Below are 20,091 nucleotides of genomic sequence, written 5' to 3' on the forward strand. Positions count from 1 at the left end.
ATTAGTTGTTTAGTTCATTTATTTTTTAGTCGTTTTTTTGTGGTATTTTGTTACATTTTTGGGAATCCTGTTTCCGTCCCGCACAGTATGTGGTGGTGGGATGCACAATAAATTGTGTGAAGGCCAATATACCATAGAAAAATATGATGCCTTCAGAATGGAGGCCATGTACTCTGGTATCGAGTCCTCATCTCCTGACAAATGAAATGCATCTAGTTTTAGCCCGTAAAATCTATAATCAACTGTCAGAGACCATTGGCAGGCAATATGAAAATGAACGCTGTTGTGTTGGTATGAGCATGCGAGGTACAGTATATTGTGGTTCATGTGAGTTAGGAGTGGGCAGTGAGCTCACCATCCTGGGACTGAGGCAGTCATGTCCTCTATAGAGTCCTTAACGCTCGATGACGTTCAATGTCCTGCAACATAAAGGTGACATAATTTTACTATTGGGCATATAAACTCACATCTAGTGTATGAGCAACACAAGCTCAACGGAAGCACACAAAAAAAGCACATAGCCTGGGTATGGCGGTTAACGTTAGCAAAATGCTTGTGTGTAAACAGTTTCCCCCTCCTCACTGACCTTGTGACAGCAGTCCTCTCCCTACCTATCATTATAGGGGTTGCATTCGATGTCGTGCAACATGACCATATAGGCTGAGGTCAGGTTGATGCCCAGGCCTCCAGCCTTCGTAGACATTAAAAACTCAAAGATGTCAGCTCTGTCTTGCACTGGCCAATTAAAATGATTCTACAAGAGGATGGGAGAGACTTGGGACCTAAAGAATCGGTTTGCTAACACCTTTTCATTTTATTGACTATAGTATATGTAACAAGAATGAATCAGAAATGCAGCAAATTGCTTCAATATACTTTTTTTCTCTATATCTTTGCATATAGTAATTTACTTGTGAAAAATAAAAAGTTGAAACAAAAAACAAATTCCTGAAATTCCAGGGCTGCAATAATAATTACAAAAAACAACATGTATCACCCACCGCCTGGTACGGCAACTGCTCCGCCCACAACCGCAAGGCTCTCCAGAGGGTAGTGAGGTCTGCACAACGCATCACCGGGGGCAAACTACCGGCCCTCCAGGACACCTACACCACCCGATGTCACAGGAAGGCCATAAAGATCATCAAGGACAACAACCACCCGAGCCACTGCCTGTTCACCCCGCTATCATCCAGAAGGCGAGGTCAGTACAGGTGCATCAAAGCAGGGACCGAGAGACTGAAAAACAGCTTCTATCTCAAGGCCATCAGACTGTTAAACAGCCACCACTAACATTGAGTGGCTGCTGCCAACATACCGACTCAACTCCAGCCACTTTAATAATGGAAATTGATGTAAAAAAAATGTATCACTAGCCACTTTAAACAATGCCACTTAATATAATGCTTACATACCCTACATTACCCATCTCATATGTATATACTGTACTCTATATCATCTACTGCATCTTTATGTGATACATGTATCACTAGCCACTTTAAACTATGCCACTTTGTTTACATACCCTACATTACTCATCTCATATATATATACTGTACTCGATACCATCTACTGCATCTTGCCTATGCCGTTCTGTACCATCACTCATTCATATATCTTTATGTACATATTCTTTATCCCTTTACACTTGTGTGTATAAGGTAGTAGTTGTGGAATTGTTAAGTTAGATTACTCATTGGTTATTGCTGCATTGTCAGAACTAGAAGCACAAGCATTTTGCTACACTTGCATTAACATCTGCTAACCATGTGTATGTGACAAATAAAATTTGATTTTGTATTGTATAATCACTTATACTGTACAGTACTGTGAAGGTTCTAGTTCTACCCCTCTCTCCTGCATTTGGCCACAAGTTCTCATCAACATCACATCTTATGTCTTCTCTGGCGATGCATCTTGGAAAGTATCTTCTGGAATGTCTAATCCAACCCTGGCAGTCTTCAGGAGAAGTGTCTCCACACCCTGGCAGTCTTCAGGAGAAGTGTCTCCACAGCCCCTGCATTCACGGCATACAGTAAGGACATCTGGTCATGTGGATGGTGGTCATAAACCTTCCACCTCCACGCTGAGAAAAACTCCTCTATGGGGTTTAGGAAGGGGGAGTATGGAGACAGGAATAGTACTGACATCCTGGGATGTGCAGCAAACCAGTCTGTGACTGCAGCAGAGTGGTGGAATATCACATTATCCCACACAACAACAAAGGTAGGGGAGTTTCTTGCCCCTCTCTCCTCCACTGGCACAAGTCGATTATGCAGGTAATCCAGAAAATAAATTAGCCTCTCTGTATTGTAGGGGCCAATGAGTGGTTTGTGTAACAGCAAATCATCATTGGACAGTGCTGCACACATTGTGGCAGGGTAGCCTAGTGGTTAGAGCGTTGGACTAGTAACCGGAAGGTTGCAAGTTCAAACCCCCGAGCTGGCAAGGTACAAATCTGTCGTTCTGCCCCTGAACAGGCAGTTAACCCACTGTTCCTAGGCCATCATTGAAAATAAGAATTTGTTCTTAACTGACTTGCCTAGTTAAATAAAGGTAAAAAAATACAAAACGTTAGCTCCTCTCTGGCCTGGGACATCCACGGTCAGCACAACGATGTGTAGTTTGCCTGACTTCCATCTCCCATTACTCTCTAAAATACATTAAATCCACAGTTTTACAGTACTTTACATTATGCATAGCTGTGTATGTGCCCTGCTTGGTTATTGAACAGACAACTTACCTGGACATATTGATACAGTGCCTTAGTATTCGGCCCCCTTGAACTTTGCGACCTTATGCCACATGTCAGGCTTCAAACATAAAGATATAAAACTGTATTTTTTTGTGAAGAATCAACAACAAGTGGGACACAATCATGAAGTGGAACGACATTTATTGGATATTTCAAACTTTTTTAACAAATCAAAAACTGAAAAATTGGGCGTGCAAAATTATTCAGCCCCTTTACTTTCAGTGCAGCAAACTCTCTCCAGAAGTTCAGTGAGGATCTCTGAATGATCCAATGTTGACCTAAATGACTAATGATGATAAATACAATCCACCTGTGTGTAATCAAGTCTCCGTATGAATGCACCTGCACTGTGATAGTCTCAGAGGTCCGTTAAAAGCGCAGAGAGCATCATGAAGAACAAGGAACACACCAGGCAGGTCCGAGATACTGTTGTGAAGACGTTTAAAGCCGGATTTGGATACAAAAAGATTTCCCAAGCTTTAAACATCCCAAGGAGCACTGTGCAAGCGATAATATTGAAATGGAAGGAGTATCAGACCACTTCAAATCTACCAAGACCTGGCCGTCCCTCTAAACTTTCAGCTCATACAAGGAGAAGACTGATCAGAGATGCAGCCAAGAGGCCCATGATCACTCTGGATGAACTGCAGAGATCTACAGCTGAGGTGGGAGACTCTGTCCATAGGACAACAATCAGTCATATATTGCACAAATCTGGCCTTTATGGAAGAGTGGCAAGAAGAAAGCCATTTCTTAAAGATATCCATAAAAAGTGTTGTTTAAAGTTTGCCACAAGCTACCTGGGAGACACACCAAACATGTGGAAGAAGGTGCTCTGGTCAGATGAAACCAAAATTGAACTTTTTGGCAACAATGCAAAACGTTATGTTTGGCGTAAAAGCAACACAGCTGAACACACCATCCCCACTGTCAAACATGGTGGTGGCAGCATCATGGTTTGGGCCTGCTTTTCTTCAGCAGGGACAGGGAAGATGGTTAAAATTGATGGGAAGATGGATGGAGCCAAATACAGGACCATTCTGGAAGAAAACCTGATGGAGTCTGCAAAAGACCTGAGACTGGGACGGAGATTTGTCTTCCAACAAGACAAGGATCCAAAACATAAAGCAAAATCTACAATGGAATGGTTCAAAAATAAACATATCCAGGTGTTAGAATGGCCAAGTCAAAGTCCAGACCTGAATCCAATCGAGAATCTGTGGAAAGAACTGAAAACTGCTGTTCACAAATGCTCTCCATCCAACCTCACTGAGCTTGAGCTGTTTTGCAAGGAGGAATGGGAAAAAATTTCAGTCTCTCGATGTGCAAAACTGATAGAGACATACCCCAAGCGACTTACAGCTGTAATCGCAGCAAAAGGTGGCGCTACAAAGTATTAACTTAAGGGGGCTGAATAATTTTGCACGCCCAATTTTTCAGTTTTTGTTTTGTTAAAAAAGTTTGAAATATCCAATAAATGTTGTTCCACTTCATGATTGTGTCCCACTTGTTGTTGATTCTTCACAAAAAAATACAGTTTTATATCTTTATGTTTGAAGCCTGAAATGTGGCAAAAGGTCGCAAAGTTCAAGGGGGCCGAATACTTTCGCAAGGCACTGTTTCACCCTTATTTTATGTTTCTCTAGGACTGGCAATTGTTGTTGTGCTGACCGTATTCACATTCCCAAAAGTGATATTGTCTGCCAGCACTCTGTCCCAAATTTCTAGCAGTTTTGTAGTCAACAATGGCAATTTCCTGCGCATCTGATAATATTCTGCATCTCCCTCCTGTGGGAGGCAACATTTGGATCCTACTGAAAAACACAAAACAATCAATATTTTTCAAAATGTCAGTACATGTAAAAATGTGAACAAACTGTATTGTACTGTAATATGTAGTTCAATTATCATTGAAGGATGCACATCTCACCTGTTGTTTTTACGGAAAATTCATACTATTGATAAAACTGTTAAATGCTGCAGATTTGGTTGCACTTTAAACCAGCCTCTCTCAGAGAAGAGAGGCTGGTTTACAACATGGTCAATAATTGTGGCTCTTATCTCGTCAGAGACCACCGCTCTTGGTCTTCCTCTCCTTTGTCCTCCATGCATTCTCCCTCTCCCTGCCACTCTACTTTCCCCACCAACCTGTCTTCCTTGATTCATGTTTCCGAACTAAATCATTCTGAAGCCATCTTCTTTTGTCTGTTTGGTAACGAGACTGAAAACAGGATACGCAAGTAGGCTTTCAGCTGAAATTGCCATCAGCTGTGTTAAGAATGATTAAATATTCTGCTGAGATTTTCTATATGTTTCAATCTGGTTACTGCAGAAATGCCCGACCTTTGCCATCATTCTGTTTTGAATGTGTTTTTAACAGTTTTGGAAACACTGTCAGCATTTGAAAACATGTGCTACAAATATATAGTTTTGCAGGTGGTGGAGTATGAATGAGAAAAGAGTTCATGGATTTCGGAGAATGTGGTCATTGAATGCATTTTGTGTGAAAGCAATGAAAAATGATTCACAGATTGGTCCACATACACTTCTGTTTCACTGACTGTGTGAAGAGTTTTGACAATGTGACTTCAGTTTTGACCAATGCATGTTAGCAAATTTGAAAAACTAGGAATTTTTCAAAAATTGTGATTAACAGTTAATGTCCAGATTAATGTCCAAAGTCCCTGCCTGTGACCATTTTCAGTCCAAACTACGTATCAATCAATTCCTAAAAGGCAAAAGCCTTTCATATCCTATTAGGGGGAAGGTTAACAGCTCAATGAAACATAACTCATTTGATAGATTGTTTCTAAACATGTACAGCCTCTGCTATTGGCACTCAATGAAAAGCATAGTAAGGTAAGTCTGGTAAAAAATTATTTGCCTTGCGAGATGTAGGGACAGAGTACAACGCCCTGATTCATCAGACAATTCCTACCTGTCAGACATGGGTGTTGACCCATCCAATCGAATGTAGCGATGCTTCACGTGCTTCAGGAACATCTCTTAGAATGTCCAGCATCATGGTGAACTGGCTGAAAAGCAGCACTCTATCCCCCTGACAGAGGAACACAGTCACTGTGATTAATGACTACTGGACTGGAGGGATCAGAGAGAAATGTGGTTGACTGCATGTTAGAAGAGGAAAAGCCAAGGAAAGAGTGATTGTGATTGAGAGCAGGGAAGAGATGGAGTGTCTGACAAAGGTAGAGGAACGGGGAATAAAAGAGTGACTGGTTTTATGGGGGGGAGAAGAAACCCCCAGGGAGGGCGATGGAGAAGGCTATAGCTGGTTCATTACAGGTGAGGCATACTAGCGCATAATAAAGAAGCTGTCTCCATTTGTTCAACTTCCACTCCAATTTCACACCTTGTTTTTGAGAGAGGTCAGAAGCTGTGTGAGCAGGCTGAGTTTTCCTGAGTCCAGGAGCATGTCTGTGTTCAGCTGATAGTCTTGTACGGACGGGTACTGCAGACAGAGCCGGTGCAGCTCAAAATCTGTCATGACGTCCATATCCTCCTTGGTCAGCACTGGGTCTGCGGTCACGGTGGGTCGGGTCAAGAGTCAAAGCAATTACAGACTGACCAAAACACACTGTAATACCCTTAGCTTCCAGAAGCCCCATCAACAGCAGTTGCTGTAGTGGTAGCAGTAGACGAAACAGCAGTAACTTTCATATTAGTGGTAGTGGAGGTAGAACTGCCAATAGCAGTTACAAACTCATTCAATAACTGCAATTCTCTTAAAACAGGTAAGTGTTCAGGCCTGACCTTGAGCATGAGTCACTCATAGCAGTCAGTTTAGTAGTGGTATAATGCTACCGGTGCAGCAGTGGATAATTGACCATCTTTTTCAACTGTTTTTATTTATTTCACCTTTATTTAACCAGGTAGGCCAGTTGAGAACAAGTTCTCATTTACAACTGCGACCTGGCCAAGATAAAGCAAAGCAGTGTGACACAAACAACACAGAGTTACACATGGAATAAACAAACATACAGTCAATAATTCAATAGAAAAAGTCTATATGTGTGTGTGCAAATGAGGTAGGATAAGGGAGGTAAGGCAATGAACAGGCCATAGTGGCAAAATAATGACCTTATATAGCAATTAAACACTGGAGTGATAAATGTGCAGAAGATGAGTATCATCCCATTGGTCAGTTCTCTCTCTGAAGACACATGGACACATGCTATGGTCTTAAATCAGTTAATCTGTGCATCTTAAAATTAAACTTGTTTGGCTTTTTAGTATTCCCTTAAGTATATTATCACTTTTCAAATGACCAAGATACCTTTCTCTCATTATTCCTCTCCCTAACATACTCTCTCCATTGGTGGATCCCTACAGCTTCTGCATCAAGGTGTTGTAGAGCTGCTGCTTCTTGTCACTCATGGCCCAGAATGTTGGTCATACACTAGACAACTTCTAAAATCTTAACTTACGTCAGCATTTCCCCCCCTATGACAACGGAGAAAAGCATGGCAGGATCAACTGGGGAATCATTGTGTATTGTGAGCACCCACGTCCTGGGGTTGAGGATGGACGGAATGAAACATTTGGGACAAGGAAATCAGGAAATGTGAGCACGTCCAAGTTGTTAAGATTTTAGAAGTTGAGGCTATTTCCTTCTTCTTCATTGGCTGATTGCTCCCAACTCATAGGAATCCCCACTCAGTTGACTATTTTAAAATAGTGGAAGCCCTCAATGCCAAAACATATTATATCTCTCTCTCATCAGTGCATTCGTAACAACCTAGCCATTATGAAACTTCTATTTAATCAAATAAGCCTCTTGGAGCAAATTAGCAATTCAATGTTTTGTTGACCAATTTCGACACACTCTCATTGACCCCCATACAAAAATTCCTCACCTTGTGGGTTTATTTTCGTGGACAGATTTTGGGCAGAGTAAAACCTATCACTTCACCTCTTCCTCTCTGCTGTTTCAACCAAGATGACCAATGAAAGCCCTCCCTCTCCCGGTGCCTCTAGCAATGTACTGATGTTGATGGCCAAGAGGTGGCAGTAGAGCAGCGAAGCTCATGTTCTTCAGCTCATGCTCGGCGTTCTGAGCTTTCGGGACAGGCTGCGGTCATTGGCGATAGTCAGAGCGTAGCTGGCAGCAGACACACGGCAGCTCAAGGAGCCACACAAGGTTCCCACAAGTAGTCTGTGAGGCATGGCAACCACTTGACTACCATGAATAATGAATGAGTCACAGGTTCAGCTTACAAAGACCTTTTCAGGTCTTGTACTTTTCAGGTCGAGTGTACTTCTGTGTATAGTCATTCTTGCATAACCGTCATTCTTCGATTTTGGACTTACGGGAAATTATTATGTTGTAGTCGACCCATTTGTTGAGAATATCATATCGAAGGAACCTGCGATCCTCCACAGACCCTATACACACACACACAATATAAATAGGACAATCTAAACTGAATCTATATTTGGGAATCATTTCCCTTCTGGTGACTTAAACCAACAGGTTGAAATCTGTATAATCAAATCAATGTTAAGCCTTAACCATGATGGCGACAGTATGATGTGTCCCACCACTCAGAATGAACAGATGAGTCACTCACCATAGTACACCAGAGAAGCTTGAAGACGGGACAGCCGGGCATTTGTGCAGTTGACTCTGTTTCCATGGTAACGTGGATTCTTTACAATGTTACGTAACTTTGTTTTTCCTTGCTTTAACAAGGAAACAGGAAAGAGATGGCCTGGATGGTCTTCCCCCAAACCCTGCCAACAGAAGACAGGAGGTGGTTCATTACAAACACTGATTTACAGAGACTGGATTGGCACAACAAAAAGAGAGCCCCGCTTCCCAATCACATTAACACAGGATTTAATCTGTTGTCATGCCATGTGTGCCGAGTCTCAGAGGAGCTGAAATAAACTGTTGGAGACTGGTCAGGAATAACAACTCGCCATTTCATCAGCAAGGATTCCACTCAGGTTGTTCTGGTATAGCAGAGTCAGACAATTTTGACCAATTAGCTGATAAGGCTTCAACTGGAACCTGGAGAGGTCAAAGTAACAGAAGGATGTGTGTGTGCGTTCAAAACTGCCTATGTACATAAAATCAAATCAAATTTTATTGGTCACATACACGTGTTTAGCAGATGTTATTGCGGGTGTAGCGAAATGCTTGTGTTTCTAGCTTGAACAGTGGAGTAATATCTAACAATTTCACAACATATACCCAATACACACAAATCTAAGTAAAGGAATGGAAGTAAGAATAGTTATTTCCGGCTGTATGTAATAACACAAAAATGTTCTGGACTAACAATGTAAGGAACAATACATTAAAAAAACAAAATACTGCATAGTTTACCAAGAGCTAAAAGCAAGGCAGCCCTCTCTGTCGGTGCCATTATCAATTATTTCCATGTATTAGATTGTGTTTGTCTATGAAAATCATTCTACATAAATATCTGAATGTGTATGTCAATGAGATGAGTATAAAACCAGCATCTAAACCCACTTGCTGTTGAGGATCTCAGGCTGTTTCTGGAAGCCCTTGTCCCTCTCCACCGCTTGAGTCACGTCCTGCATCATCTTGTTGGTGATGTTCTCACACTTGGTCAAGAGGCCACGTCCTGTTCCCTCAGGACCACACAACAGCCCTGCATCAGGTCAGTGGAGAGGCTGTTCCCTCCGTTGAAAACAGCCACCTGAGGGTACACACACACTTTAGACCAATTAGCTTGTAAGGCTTCAACTGTAACTTGGAGAGGTCATAGTAACATAGGGAATTCAGTAATTAATCACGATGAAAAGAAAACTGTGTGTGGGTTCATACAGGTTTTTTGTGCCACTCACCAGATTCTCCCACTCGTTAAATAGGCGCAGCTCGACAATCCTCTGGGCCTTCTTCACAGAGCAGCCAGAGATGAGAGACAGCTCAACCGGCGATGCCTCCTGGAAAAACCAGAGGATCTGGCCCTTCACATTAGACCCTGTTCCAACCTCCTGATCTGAGCCTGAGGCATCCAAGTTCCATCTCCATGCCCTCAGCAGACACATCAAAGTCATCACTGGCCTCGTCCTCAGAGCTGGTGCCTGGATCTGGAATCACCTTCCTCCTTTTGTCTGTTCCTTCGGGCAGCCTATTGAAGGTCTTAATTATGCTCCCATTGGTAGGCTTGTGAGGTAGTGATGGGGGATGACCAGGGAGTTTGGCTGCTTGGGCTGCCTGGCATGCTGAGGTTTAGGGGGGAAAACTAGCTGATGATGATGCCTGGGTGTCCTCTTGACTGGACCTCTCTAAGGAAGGAAAAATAATCAGTCTACAGGACCTGGGAGGGAATTTAGGCTACCTATTGCTTCAATTACTTTTTTCTCAAATAAATAAAATTGATGCTATTCTTTTAACACATGAAACTATAGGGCTACAAGACAGCAAACTAGTTACCTAAAATAATGTACATGTTTTTGTTTTGTATAAACAGGCACACATAACAGACACACACACATGCACCATGAAACACAAAACTCTCACCCTCCTCTGAAAACTTGCACAGTACTTATAGGATTTCCTCAAAATGTCTGCCATGCTCCAGAAGTGGTTCTCTAAGCTCTTGTGTGCATGCAAGATAAGACAAATAGATACCGTTGTAAACCAAAAGAACACATTTTTTGTCAAAATAATTATTAAAATGCAGCTCCCACATTTCAAACAATTTTGGTTCACATTTGCCAAAATTTAGGGCATTGATGAATGTGTTGTGGAACTGCAGTGACAGAGAACACGGGCACTGTAGAGAGGGATTCTACAGCCTTAGTCTGTAGAACGGGGAACTTAGTCTGCAGCTCTTACAGCTGGGCTCTGGACCCTCGTCCTCAGAAACATCTGTTTGGTTGGACAAAAACACACTGGCGCGTGAAGTCCGAAGGCAGACAGGCCAATTAGAGTGTGAGCTCCTCCCCACGCAAGCCTACCCCTCTGTACTGGAGATGACAAATAACAAATGAACAAGCAAGATGGCAGTATATCATCTTGGTCAGGGAAATAAACCGCTAACCTCAAGGTCAAAACTCCAGGTGGGGCACAGGGCTCTTGTGCCCTTGAGCGCGGCACTTTAGCCAAATTACTTCAGTAAATCTCTAGCTCAACACAGATGACTCACACGTCAGGTGTAAACTGAGTATGCACCCCCTGGTTTGGGGGTGTCATGGAGGCTGAAGGAGGTATAGGACTGCAGTCAGGTGGACTCTAGGACCAGGACGATACCAGTATTGCAATATTTTGTGTGTAATGTGTTTGGCATAAGATCCCCCTAATCACTTGTACATGCCTTGTGTTGAAGGTATGCTGCAGATAAGAGGACTGATTTCCTCAGCCCTGTGTAAACCTAGAGTGAGGAGGTCTGATTTACAGTATTTAGATGAGTTTGGTGACTAACTTACCTCCCAACAACATCATGGATGACCCAGATATCTCCTCATCTGATTCAGAGTCTAGTACCACACTGTCCATGCCTCTCATTGAGCCAGGCCCTGGGGGACATTTGGGGTCTGAGGTCTCCAAGACAACAGTCTCTGCAAGTGAAAAATGTCAAAGAAAAGGACTCACAAGTGCCTACTGTGAGAGGATGTTTACTGTTTTGGGAGATGCCTTATTTAGCTATATATTTGGTGTGGTCAGGGTTTATGTAAGGGTTACATTTTTTCAAACGTGTCTTGGTTTACATCCCAGTGTCAATACTGGGTCTGGTATCAGGCACTACAGGGACCACCCTTGCCAACCCCAACCCAAAAATATTACTTTCTTCGATAAGTGTTATGTCTATGTCAGTGTTTCCCAAATACGGTCCTGGAGCCTCTACTGGGTGCACGTTTAGTTTTTTGCCCTAGTACTACACAACTGACTTAAATAACCAACTCATCATCAAGCTTTGATTATTTGAATCAGCTGTGTAGTGCTAGGGCAAATACACAAACGTGTTGTTCGAGCTAAACAATATCTTGAAATCAAACAATACAGCAAACATGACCGTTCGTTGTCAGTAAGAATCACAACCTACCTAGCTAATGGATCTTTCACCAGACAGGATTTCAAACGTTATTTTGTTTTAGATTGATGCTGATTAACTAACGTTAGCTACTTGGCTTGCATTCCGTACATTGAGATAGAGATTACCCTGCTAATGTCGACACTGTACGTGCACGTGAATTAGTCTGCCTCTGACTAGTAAGATAGCTAGCTACATCCTTGCCATCAGGCGTCCTCTTTACTGATTACATATGTAGAATGCTTAGTTCCATTAATTGCAGATAGCTAGCTACAACCTTGTTTCCGCTGAATTACAAAAACAGCACGTGGTCAGACAGACCAGCCAATCAGAGACAAGTGCGCATTGCGATCTCGTGCAAAAAAAATATCACAATTTAAAGGGATAACACTCAGTAGGTGACACATGTATTACATTTTATTGAGCACCTTGGACAGCTCCAATAATTTCAACGATTTGGAGTCACTGGTGCATAGGTGCTTTTTCTAAACTGGAGATGCCTTCTCTGACATAATTCAAAGGGGTTTGGAGTTTTATTAACCAAGTACTGTAAAAGTATCCCTATAATAGTCTATTTTAACCTACACTTGATCAATTGAGAGGTTTGGTTGATGAAACAATCCACTGGGCAAAAAAATGGTTGAATCAACATTGGTTCCACGTCATTGCAACAAAACAAATATATGTGATGACTTGAATGAAGTGAAAAACTGATTGGATTTGCAAAAAGTCATCGATGCAAGGGAATTTCACGGTAGCCAGTGAGCCCATTCAAACCTACCACCGCCAAAATTATTTGGTGGCCTATCTGTATCAGTAGCCTAAACTACATCAAATGGACCAAACATGTTTTCATTATTATTATATCTTACATTCGATACCAGCCTAAAGTAGTGCATGCTGATAAAAGGCATAGCAGATTTTTGATCAGAAGAATATTGGATGATGGGAAAACTCCTGAACAAGATATGCTATCTTTTAGGCTATGTGTTTGTATTGCTTTACATTACGTTAGTTGTTATTTAATGACAATGGATAAAAGAGTGCATTTTCAATGTAATCCACGTTTTATTGACATAGACATTATGTATACTCTTATAAATGGATAAGTCAAAACCACACAATAGGAGTTGATTTTGCACTTTTGATTTTGTGTAAACGGTAGGCTACCCCACTGGTATTTTACAGTGAACATCAGAGTGAACATCATTGAGAGCTCCCATGTAGGCTCCCACGCCTAGGTTATGTGCATATGTAATATGCCCTCAATGATTTTTTTGCCCCTTATCTCGGTGTTCATACTTGAACAGTCTCACTTGTAAGACATTGTTTTTCTCTACTGACATGCTACTTTCCTTGAATGAATATTCGAAAAAATGTTGCAACCTTTTCAATGACGTCAAGACGGTTGTTTTGGTCCTGTCTATCCAATTGGAGCCATCACTTACATTCTACAGGAGCCGAAATGGGTCTAATCTTGCTCCGTAGCTGTCCTCCAGGACATACCACAACGCCCTTCGGCGGGTGTATGGTGGTACCCGACTGCTGCTTTAAACAGCAGCACTGACATGGAAACCCCTTTGCAGTTGCAGAACGATTTCCTTCAAGAGCAGCAGTTCCAGCATCACATCCAGAAGCCCCATCAACAGCAGTTGCTGTAGTGGTAGCAGTAGACGAAACAGCAGTAACTTTCATATTAGTGGTAGTGGAGGTAGAACTGCCAATAGCAGTTACAAACTCATTCAATAACTGCAATTCTCTTAAAACAGGTAAGTGTTCAGGCCTGACCTTGAGCATGAGTCACTCATAGCAGTCAGTTTAGTAGTGGTATAATGCTACCGGTGCAGCAGTGGATAATTGACCATCTTTTTCAACTGTTTTTATTTATTTCACCTTTATTTAACCAGGTAGGCCAGTTGAGAACAAGTTCTCATTTACAACTGCGACCTGGCCAAGATAAAGCAAAGCAGTGTGACACAAACAACACAGAGTTACACATGGAATAAACAAACATACAGTCAATAATTCAATAGAAAAAGTCTATATGTGTGTGTGCAAATGAGGTAGGATAAGGGAGGTAAGGCAATGAACAGGCCATAGTGGCAAAATAATGACCTTATATAGCAATTAAACACTGGAGTGATAAATGTGCAGAAGATGAGTATCATCCCATTGGTCAGTTCTCTCTCTGAAGACACATGGACACATGCTATGGTCTTAAATCAGTTAATCTGTGCATCTTAAAATTAAACTTGTTTGGCTTTTTAGTATTCCCTTAAGTATATTATCACTTTTCAAATGACCAAGATACCTTTCTCTCATTATTCCTCTCCCTAACATACTCTCTCCATTGGTGGATCCCTACAGCTTCTGCATCAAGGTGTTGTAGAGCTGCTGCTTCTTGTCACTCATGGCCCAGAATGTTGGTCATACACTAGACAACTTCTAAAATCTTAACTTACGTCAGCATTTCCCCCCCTATGACAACGGAGAAAAGCATGGCAGGATCAACTGGGGAATCATTGTGTATTGTGAGCACCCACGTCCTGGGGTTGAGGATGGACGGAATGAAACATTTGGGACAAGGAAATCAGGAAATGTGAGCACGTCCAAGTTGTTAAGATTTTAGAAGTTGAGGCTATCTCCATTTTAAAATAGTACATTTCCTTCTTCTTCATTGGCTGATTGCTCCCAACTCATAGGAATCCCCACTCAGTTGACTATTTTAAAATAGTGGAAGCCCTCAATGCCAAAACATATTATATCTCTCTCTCATCAGTGCATTCGTAACAACCTAGCCATTATGAAACTTCTATTTAATCAAATAAGCCTCTTGGAGCAAATTAGCAATTCAATGTTTTGTTGACCAATTTCGACACACTCTCATTGACCCCCATACAAAAATTCCTCACCTTGTGGGTTTATTTTCGTGGACAGATTTTGGGCAGAGTAAAACCTATCACTTCACCTCTTCCTCTCTGCTGTTTCAACCAAGATGACCAATGAAAGCCCTCCCTCTCCCGGTGCCTCTAGCAATGTACTGATGTTGATGGCCAAGAGGTGGCAGTAGAGCAGCGAAGCTCATGTTCTTCAGCTCATGCTCGGCGTTCTGAGCTTTCGGGACAGGCTGCGGTCATTGGCGATAGTCAGAGCGTAGCTGGCAGCAGACACACGGCAGCTCAAGGAGCCACACAAGGTTCCCACAAGTAGTCTGTGAGGCATGGCAACCACTTGACTACCATGAATAATGAATGAGTCACAGGTTCAGCTTACAAAGACCTTTTCAGGTCTTGTACTTTTCAGGTCGAGTGTACTTCTGTGTATAGTCATTCTTGCATAACCGTCATTCTTCGATTTTGGACTTACGGGAAATTATTATGTTGTAGTCGACCCATTTGTTGAGAATATCATATCGAAGGAACCTGCGATCCTCCACAGACCCTATACACACACACACAATATAAATAGGACAATCTAAACTGAATCTATATTTGGGAATCATTTCCCTTCTGGTGACTTAAACCAACAGGTTGAAATCTGTATAATCAAATCAATGTTAAGCCTTAACCATGATGGCGACAGTATGATGTGTCCCACCACTCAGAATGAACAGATGAGTCACTCACCATAGTACACCAGAGAAGCAAGACCTAACTAACAGCTGATTGAAGACGGGACAGCCGGGCATTTGTGCAGTTGACTCTGTTTCCATGGTAACGTGGATTCTTTACAATGTTACGTAACTTTGTTTTTCCTTGCTTTAACAAGGAAACAGGAAAGAGATGGCCTGGATGGTCTTCCCCCAAACCCTGCCAACAGAAGACAGGAGGTGGTTCATTACAAACACTGATTTACAGAGACTGGATTGGCACAACAAAAAGAGAGCCCCGCTTCCCAATCACATTAACACAGGATTTAATCTGTTGTCATGCCATGTGTGCCGAGTCTCAGAGGAGCTGAAATAAACTGTTGGAGACTGGTCAGGAATAACAACTCGCCATTTCATCAGCAAGGATTCCACTCAGGTTGTTCTGGTATAGCAGAGTCAGACAATTTTGACCAATTAGCTGATAAGGCTTCAACTGGAACCTGGAGAGGTCAAAGTAACAGAAGGATGTGTGTGTGCGTTCAAAACTGCCTATGTACATAAAATCAAATCAAATTTTATTGGTCACATACACGTGTTTAGCAGATGTTATTGCGGGTGTAGCGAAATGCTTGTGTTTCTAGCTTGAACAGTGGAGTAATATCTAACAATTTCACAACATATACCCAATACACACAAATCTAAGTAAAGGAATGGAAGTAAGAATAGTTATTTCCGGCTGTATGTAATAACACAAAAATGTTCTGGACTAACAATGTAAGGAACAATACATTAAAAAAACAAAATACTGCATAGTTTACCAAGAGCTAAAAGCAAGGCAGCCCTCTCTGTCGGTGCCATTATCAATTATTTCCATGTATTAGATTGTGTTTGTCTATGAAAATCATTCTACATAAATATCTGAATGTGTATGTCAATGAGATGAGTATAAAACCAGCATCTAAATCCACTTGCTGTTGAGGATCTCAGGCTGTTTCTGGAAGCCCTTGTCCCTCTCCACCGCTTGAGTCACGTCCTGCATCATCTTGTTGGTGATGTTCTCACACTTGGTCAAGAGGCCACGTCCTGTTCCCTCAGGACCACACAACAGCCCTGCATCAGGTCAGTGGAGAGGCTGTTCCCTCCGTTGAAAACAGCCACCTGAGGGTACACACACACTTTAGACCAATTAGCTTGTAAGGCTTCAACTGTAACTTGGAGAGGTCATAGTAACATAGGGAATTCAGTAATTAATCACGATGAAAAGAAAACTGTGTGTGGGTTCATACAGGTTTTTTGCGCCACTCACCAGATTCTCCCACTCGTTAAATAGGCGCAGCTCGACAATCCTCTGGGCCTTCTTCACAGAGCAGCCAGAGATGAGAGACAGCTCAACCGGCGATGCCTCCTGGAAAAACCAGAGGATCTGGCCCTTCACATTAGACCCTGTTCCAACCTCCTGATCTGAGCCTGAGGCATCCAAGTTCCATCTCCATGCCCTCAGCAGACACATCAAAGTCATCACTGGCCTCGTCCTCAGAGCTGGTGCCTGGATCTGGAATCACCTTCCTCCTTTTGTCTGCTCCTTCGGGCAGCCTATTGAAGGTCTTAATTATGCTCCCATTGGTAGGCTTGTGAGGTAGTGATGGGGGATGACCAGGGAGTTTGGCTGCTTGGACTGCCTGGCATGCTGAGGTTTAGGGGGGAAAACTAGCTGATGATGATGCCTGGGTGTCCTCTTGACTGGACCTCTCTAAGGAAGGAAAAATAATCAGTCTACAGGACCTGGGAGGGAATTTAGGCTACCTATTGCTTCAATTACTTTTTTCTCAAATAAATAAAATTGATCCTATTCTTTTAACACATGAAACTATAGGGCTACAAGACAGCAAACTAGTTACCTAAAATAATGTACATGTTTTTGTTTTGTATAAACAGGCACACATAACAGACACACACACATGCACCATGAAACACAAAACTCTCACCCTCCTCTGAAAACTTGCACAGTGCTTATAGGATTTCCTCAAAATGTCTGCCATGCTCCAGAAGTGGTTCTCTAAGCTCTTGTGTGCATGCAAGATAAGACAAATAGATACCGTTGTAAACCAAAAGAACACATTTTTTGTCAAAATAATTATTAAAATGCAGCTCCCACATTTCAAACAATTTTGGTTCACATTTGCCAAAATTTAGGGCATTGATGAATGTGTTGTGGAACTGCAGTGACAGAGAACACGGGCACTGTAGAGAGGGATTCTACAGCCTTAGTCTGTAGAACGGGGAACTTAGTCTGCAGCTCTTACAGCTGGGCTCTGGACCCTCGTCCTCAGAAACATCTGTTTGGTTGGACAAAAACACACTGGCGCGTGAAGTCCGAAGGCAGACAGGCCAATTAGAGTGTGAGCTCCTCCCCACGCAAGCCTACCCCTCTGTACTGGAGATGACAAATAACAAATGAACAAGCAAGATGGCAGTATATCATCTTGGTCAGGGAAATAAACCGCTAACCTCAAGGTCAAAACTCCAGGTGGGGCACAGGGCTCTTGTGCCCTTGAGCGCAGCACTTTAGCCAAATTACTTCAGTAAATCTCTAGCTCAACACAGATGACTCACACGTCAGGTGTAAACTGAGTATGCACCCCCTGGTTTGGGGGTGTCATGGAGGCTGAAGGAGGTATAGGACTGCAGTCAGGTGGACTCTAGGACCAGGACGATACCAGTATTGCAATATTTTGTGTGTAATGTGTTTGGCATAAGATCCCCCTAATCACTTGTACATGCCTTGTGTTGAAGGTATGCTGCAGATAAGAGGACTGATTTCCTCAGCCCTGTGTAAACCTAGAGTGAGGAGGTCTGATTTACAGTATTTAGATGAGTTTGGTGACTAACTTACCTCCCAACAACATCATGGATGACCCAGATATCTCCTCATCTGATTCAGAGTCTAGTACCACACTGTCCATGCCTCTCATTGAGCCAGGCCCTGGGGGACATTTGGGGTCTGAGGTCTCCAAGACAACAGTCTCTGCAAGTGAAAAATGTCAAAGAAAAGGACTCACAAGTGCCTACTGTGAGAGGATGTTTACTGTTTTGGGAGATGCCTTATTTAGCTATATATTTGGTGTGGTCAGGGTTTATGTAAGGGTTACATTTTTTCAAACGTGTCTTGGTTTACATCCCAGTGTCAATACTGGGTCTGGTATCAGGCACTACAGGGACCACCCTTGCCAACCCCAACCCAAAAATATTACTTTCTTCGATAAGTGTTATGTCTATGTCAGTGTTTCCCAAATACGGTCCTGGAGCCTCTACTGGGTGCACGTTTAGTTTTTTGCCCTAGTACTACACAACTGACTTAAATAACCAACTCATCATCAAGCTTTGATTATTTGAATCAGCTGTGTAGTGCTAGGGCAAATACACAAACGTGTTGTTCGAGCTAAACAATATCTTGAAATCAAACAATCCAGCAAACATGACCGTTCGTTGTCAGTAAGAATCACAACCTACCTAGCTAATGGATCTTTCACCAGACAGGATTTCAAACGTTATTTTGTTTTAGATTGATGCTGATTAACTAACGTTAGCTACTTGGCTTGCATTCCGTACATTGAGATAGAGATTACCCTGCTAATGTCGACACTGTACGTGCACGTGAATTAATCTGCCTCTGACTAGTAAAATAGCTAGCTACATCCTTGCCATCAGGTGTCCTCTTTACTGATTACATATGTAGAATGCTTAGTTCCATTAATTGCAGATAGCTAGCTACAACCTTGTTTCCGCTGAATTACAAAAACAGCACGTGGTCAGACAGACCAGCCAATCAGAGACAAGTGCGCATTGCGATCTCGTGCAAAAAAAATATCACAATTTAAAGGGATAACACTCAGTAGGTGACACATGTATTACATTTTATTGAGCACCTTGGACAGCTCCAATAATTTCAACGATTTGGAGTCACTGGTGCATAGGTGCTTTTTCTAAACTGGAGATGCCTTCTCTGACATAATTCAAAGGGGTTTGGAGTTTTATTAACCAAGTACTGTAAAAGTATCCCTATAATAGTCTATTTTAACCACATAGCCTAAACAGGCTGCCAGGAATCAGATCATTCGGGATTCAGAAAATACAATATACAGTTTGAGAGAACAATGATGTTGGATGTTTCAAAAATACACATTCACATTCTATAATAATGTGTAGTTGCAGCAGTACCCGATACGTGTGGATGATTGGGTTCAGGCTTTGCTTTATGGCTCCCCAGATGCTCAATTTCGAGCAGTTGCCTATATTTCCTCCAGGTGACATAACTCCTCCACCCCATTAATAACACCGCTACCAGCGAACACATCAATCTGAGGATTGAGACGGCTGCCCCCAGTTTGGCTGGAATGCAAGTCACATGGTCTGTGAATGTAACCAAGATTAACAGGCACAGACCATGTGAATGAAATTGCTATCTCCAACATCTTGAGTGGCTCAATCAGCACATCAGCTACGCAATGGCTACTATCGATTGATAAAATAATAATAAGTGGTTTTGAGCGATCCAAGGAAGAGTAACTGCTGCTGTAATTGTAACTCATCTGGACTAAGCAACTAGTCAACCTATTACTTTCAATGTTCAAGAGTAGGCTACAATATTATCCCTAGTAACCTACACTTGATCAATTGAGAGGTTTGGTTGATGAAACAATCCACTGGGCAAAAAAATG

The 20,091-nt window shown here is 42.2% G+C and overlaps 1 protein-coding gene and 1 pseudogene across 3 annotated transcripts; both read right to left on the reverse strand.

The window, feature by feature from the left end:
- Positions 1–6,615: 6,615 nt before the first annotated feature.
- Positions 6,616–12,114, reverse strand: LOC110523683 (SWI/SNF-related matrix-associated actin-dependent regulator of chromatin subfamily A containing DEAD/H box 1B-like). Of its 2 annotated transcripts, XR_016496034.1 has the most exons (6): positions 11,797–12,114; positions 11,180–11,311; positions 10,272–10,349; positions 9,593–10,036; positions 9,255–9,444; positions 6,616–8,506 (listed from the first exon to the last, which is right to left on the reverse strand). XR_016496034.1 is itself a non-coding variant. In XM_090234666.1 (5 exons), the coding sequence occupies exons 4-5, from the start codon at positions 9,803–9,805 to the stop codon at positions 9,355–9,357; spliced, it is 303 nt and encodes a 100-aa protein (XP_090090792.1). In that variant the 5' UTR covers positions 9,806–10,036; positions 10,272–10,349; positions 11,180–11,311; positions 11,797–12,114; the 3' UTR covers positions 8,847–9,354. The 2 variants fall into 2 exon arrangements, 1 of the variants encoding a protein (XP_090090792.1); XM_090234666.1 differs by lacking the exon at positions 6,616–8,506 and having other exon boundaries at positions 8,847–9,444.
- On the reverse strand, positions 10,543–18,345 carry LOC149983254 (SWI/SNF-related matrix-associated actin-dependent regulator of chromatin subfamily A containing DEAD/H box 1B-like; annotated as a pseudogene). Its single transcript, XR_016496445.1, has 5 exons — positions 18,267–18,345; positions 16,680–17,123; positions 16,346–16,531; positions 11,180–11,311; positions 10,543–10,622 (listed from the first exon to the last, which is right to left on the reverse strand). The product of XR_016496445.1 is annotated as an SWI/SNF-related matrix-associated actin-dependent regulator of chromatin subfamily A containing DEAD/H box 1B-like (transcript).
- Between the last annotated feature and the right edge of the window lie 1,746 nt (positions 18,346–20,091).

The sequence above is a fragment of the Oncorhynchus mykiss genome, chromosome 5, assembly GCF_057628025.1.
Source record: "Oncorhynchus mykiss isolate SJ-2025 chromosome 5, ASM5762802v1, whole genome shotgun sequence".
NCBI classification, from domain to species: Eukaryota; Metazoa; Chordata; class Actinopteri; order Salmoniformes; family Salmonidae; genus Oncorhynchus; species Oncorhynchus mykiss.

Excerpts from the sequence above, each read along its gene's own strand:
- LOC110523683 (XM_090234666.1), bottom strand. The coding sequence starts at position 9,805 with ATGACTTTGATGTGTCTGCTGAGGGCATGGAGATGGAACTTGGATGCC. Across the intron at positions 9,445-9,592 it reads TTAACGAGTGGGAGAATCTG|GTGGCTGTTTTCAACGGAGG; the intron begins GTGAGTGGCACA and ends GTGTACCCTCAG.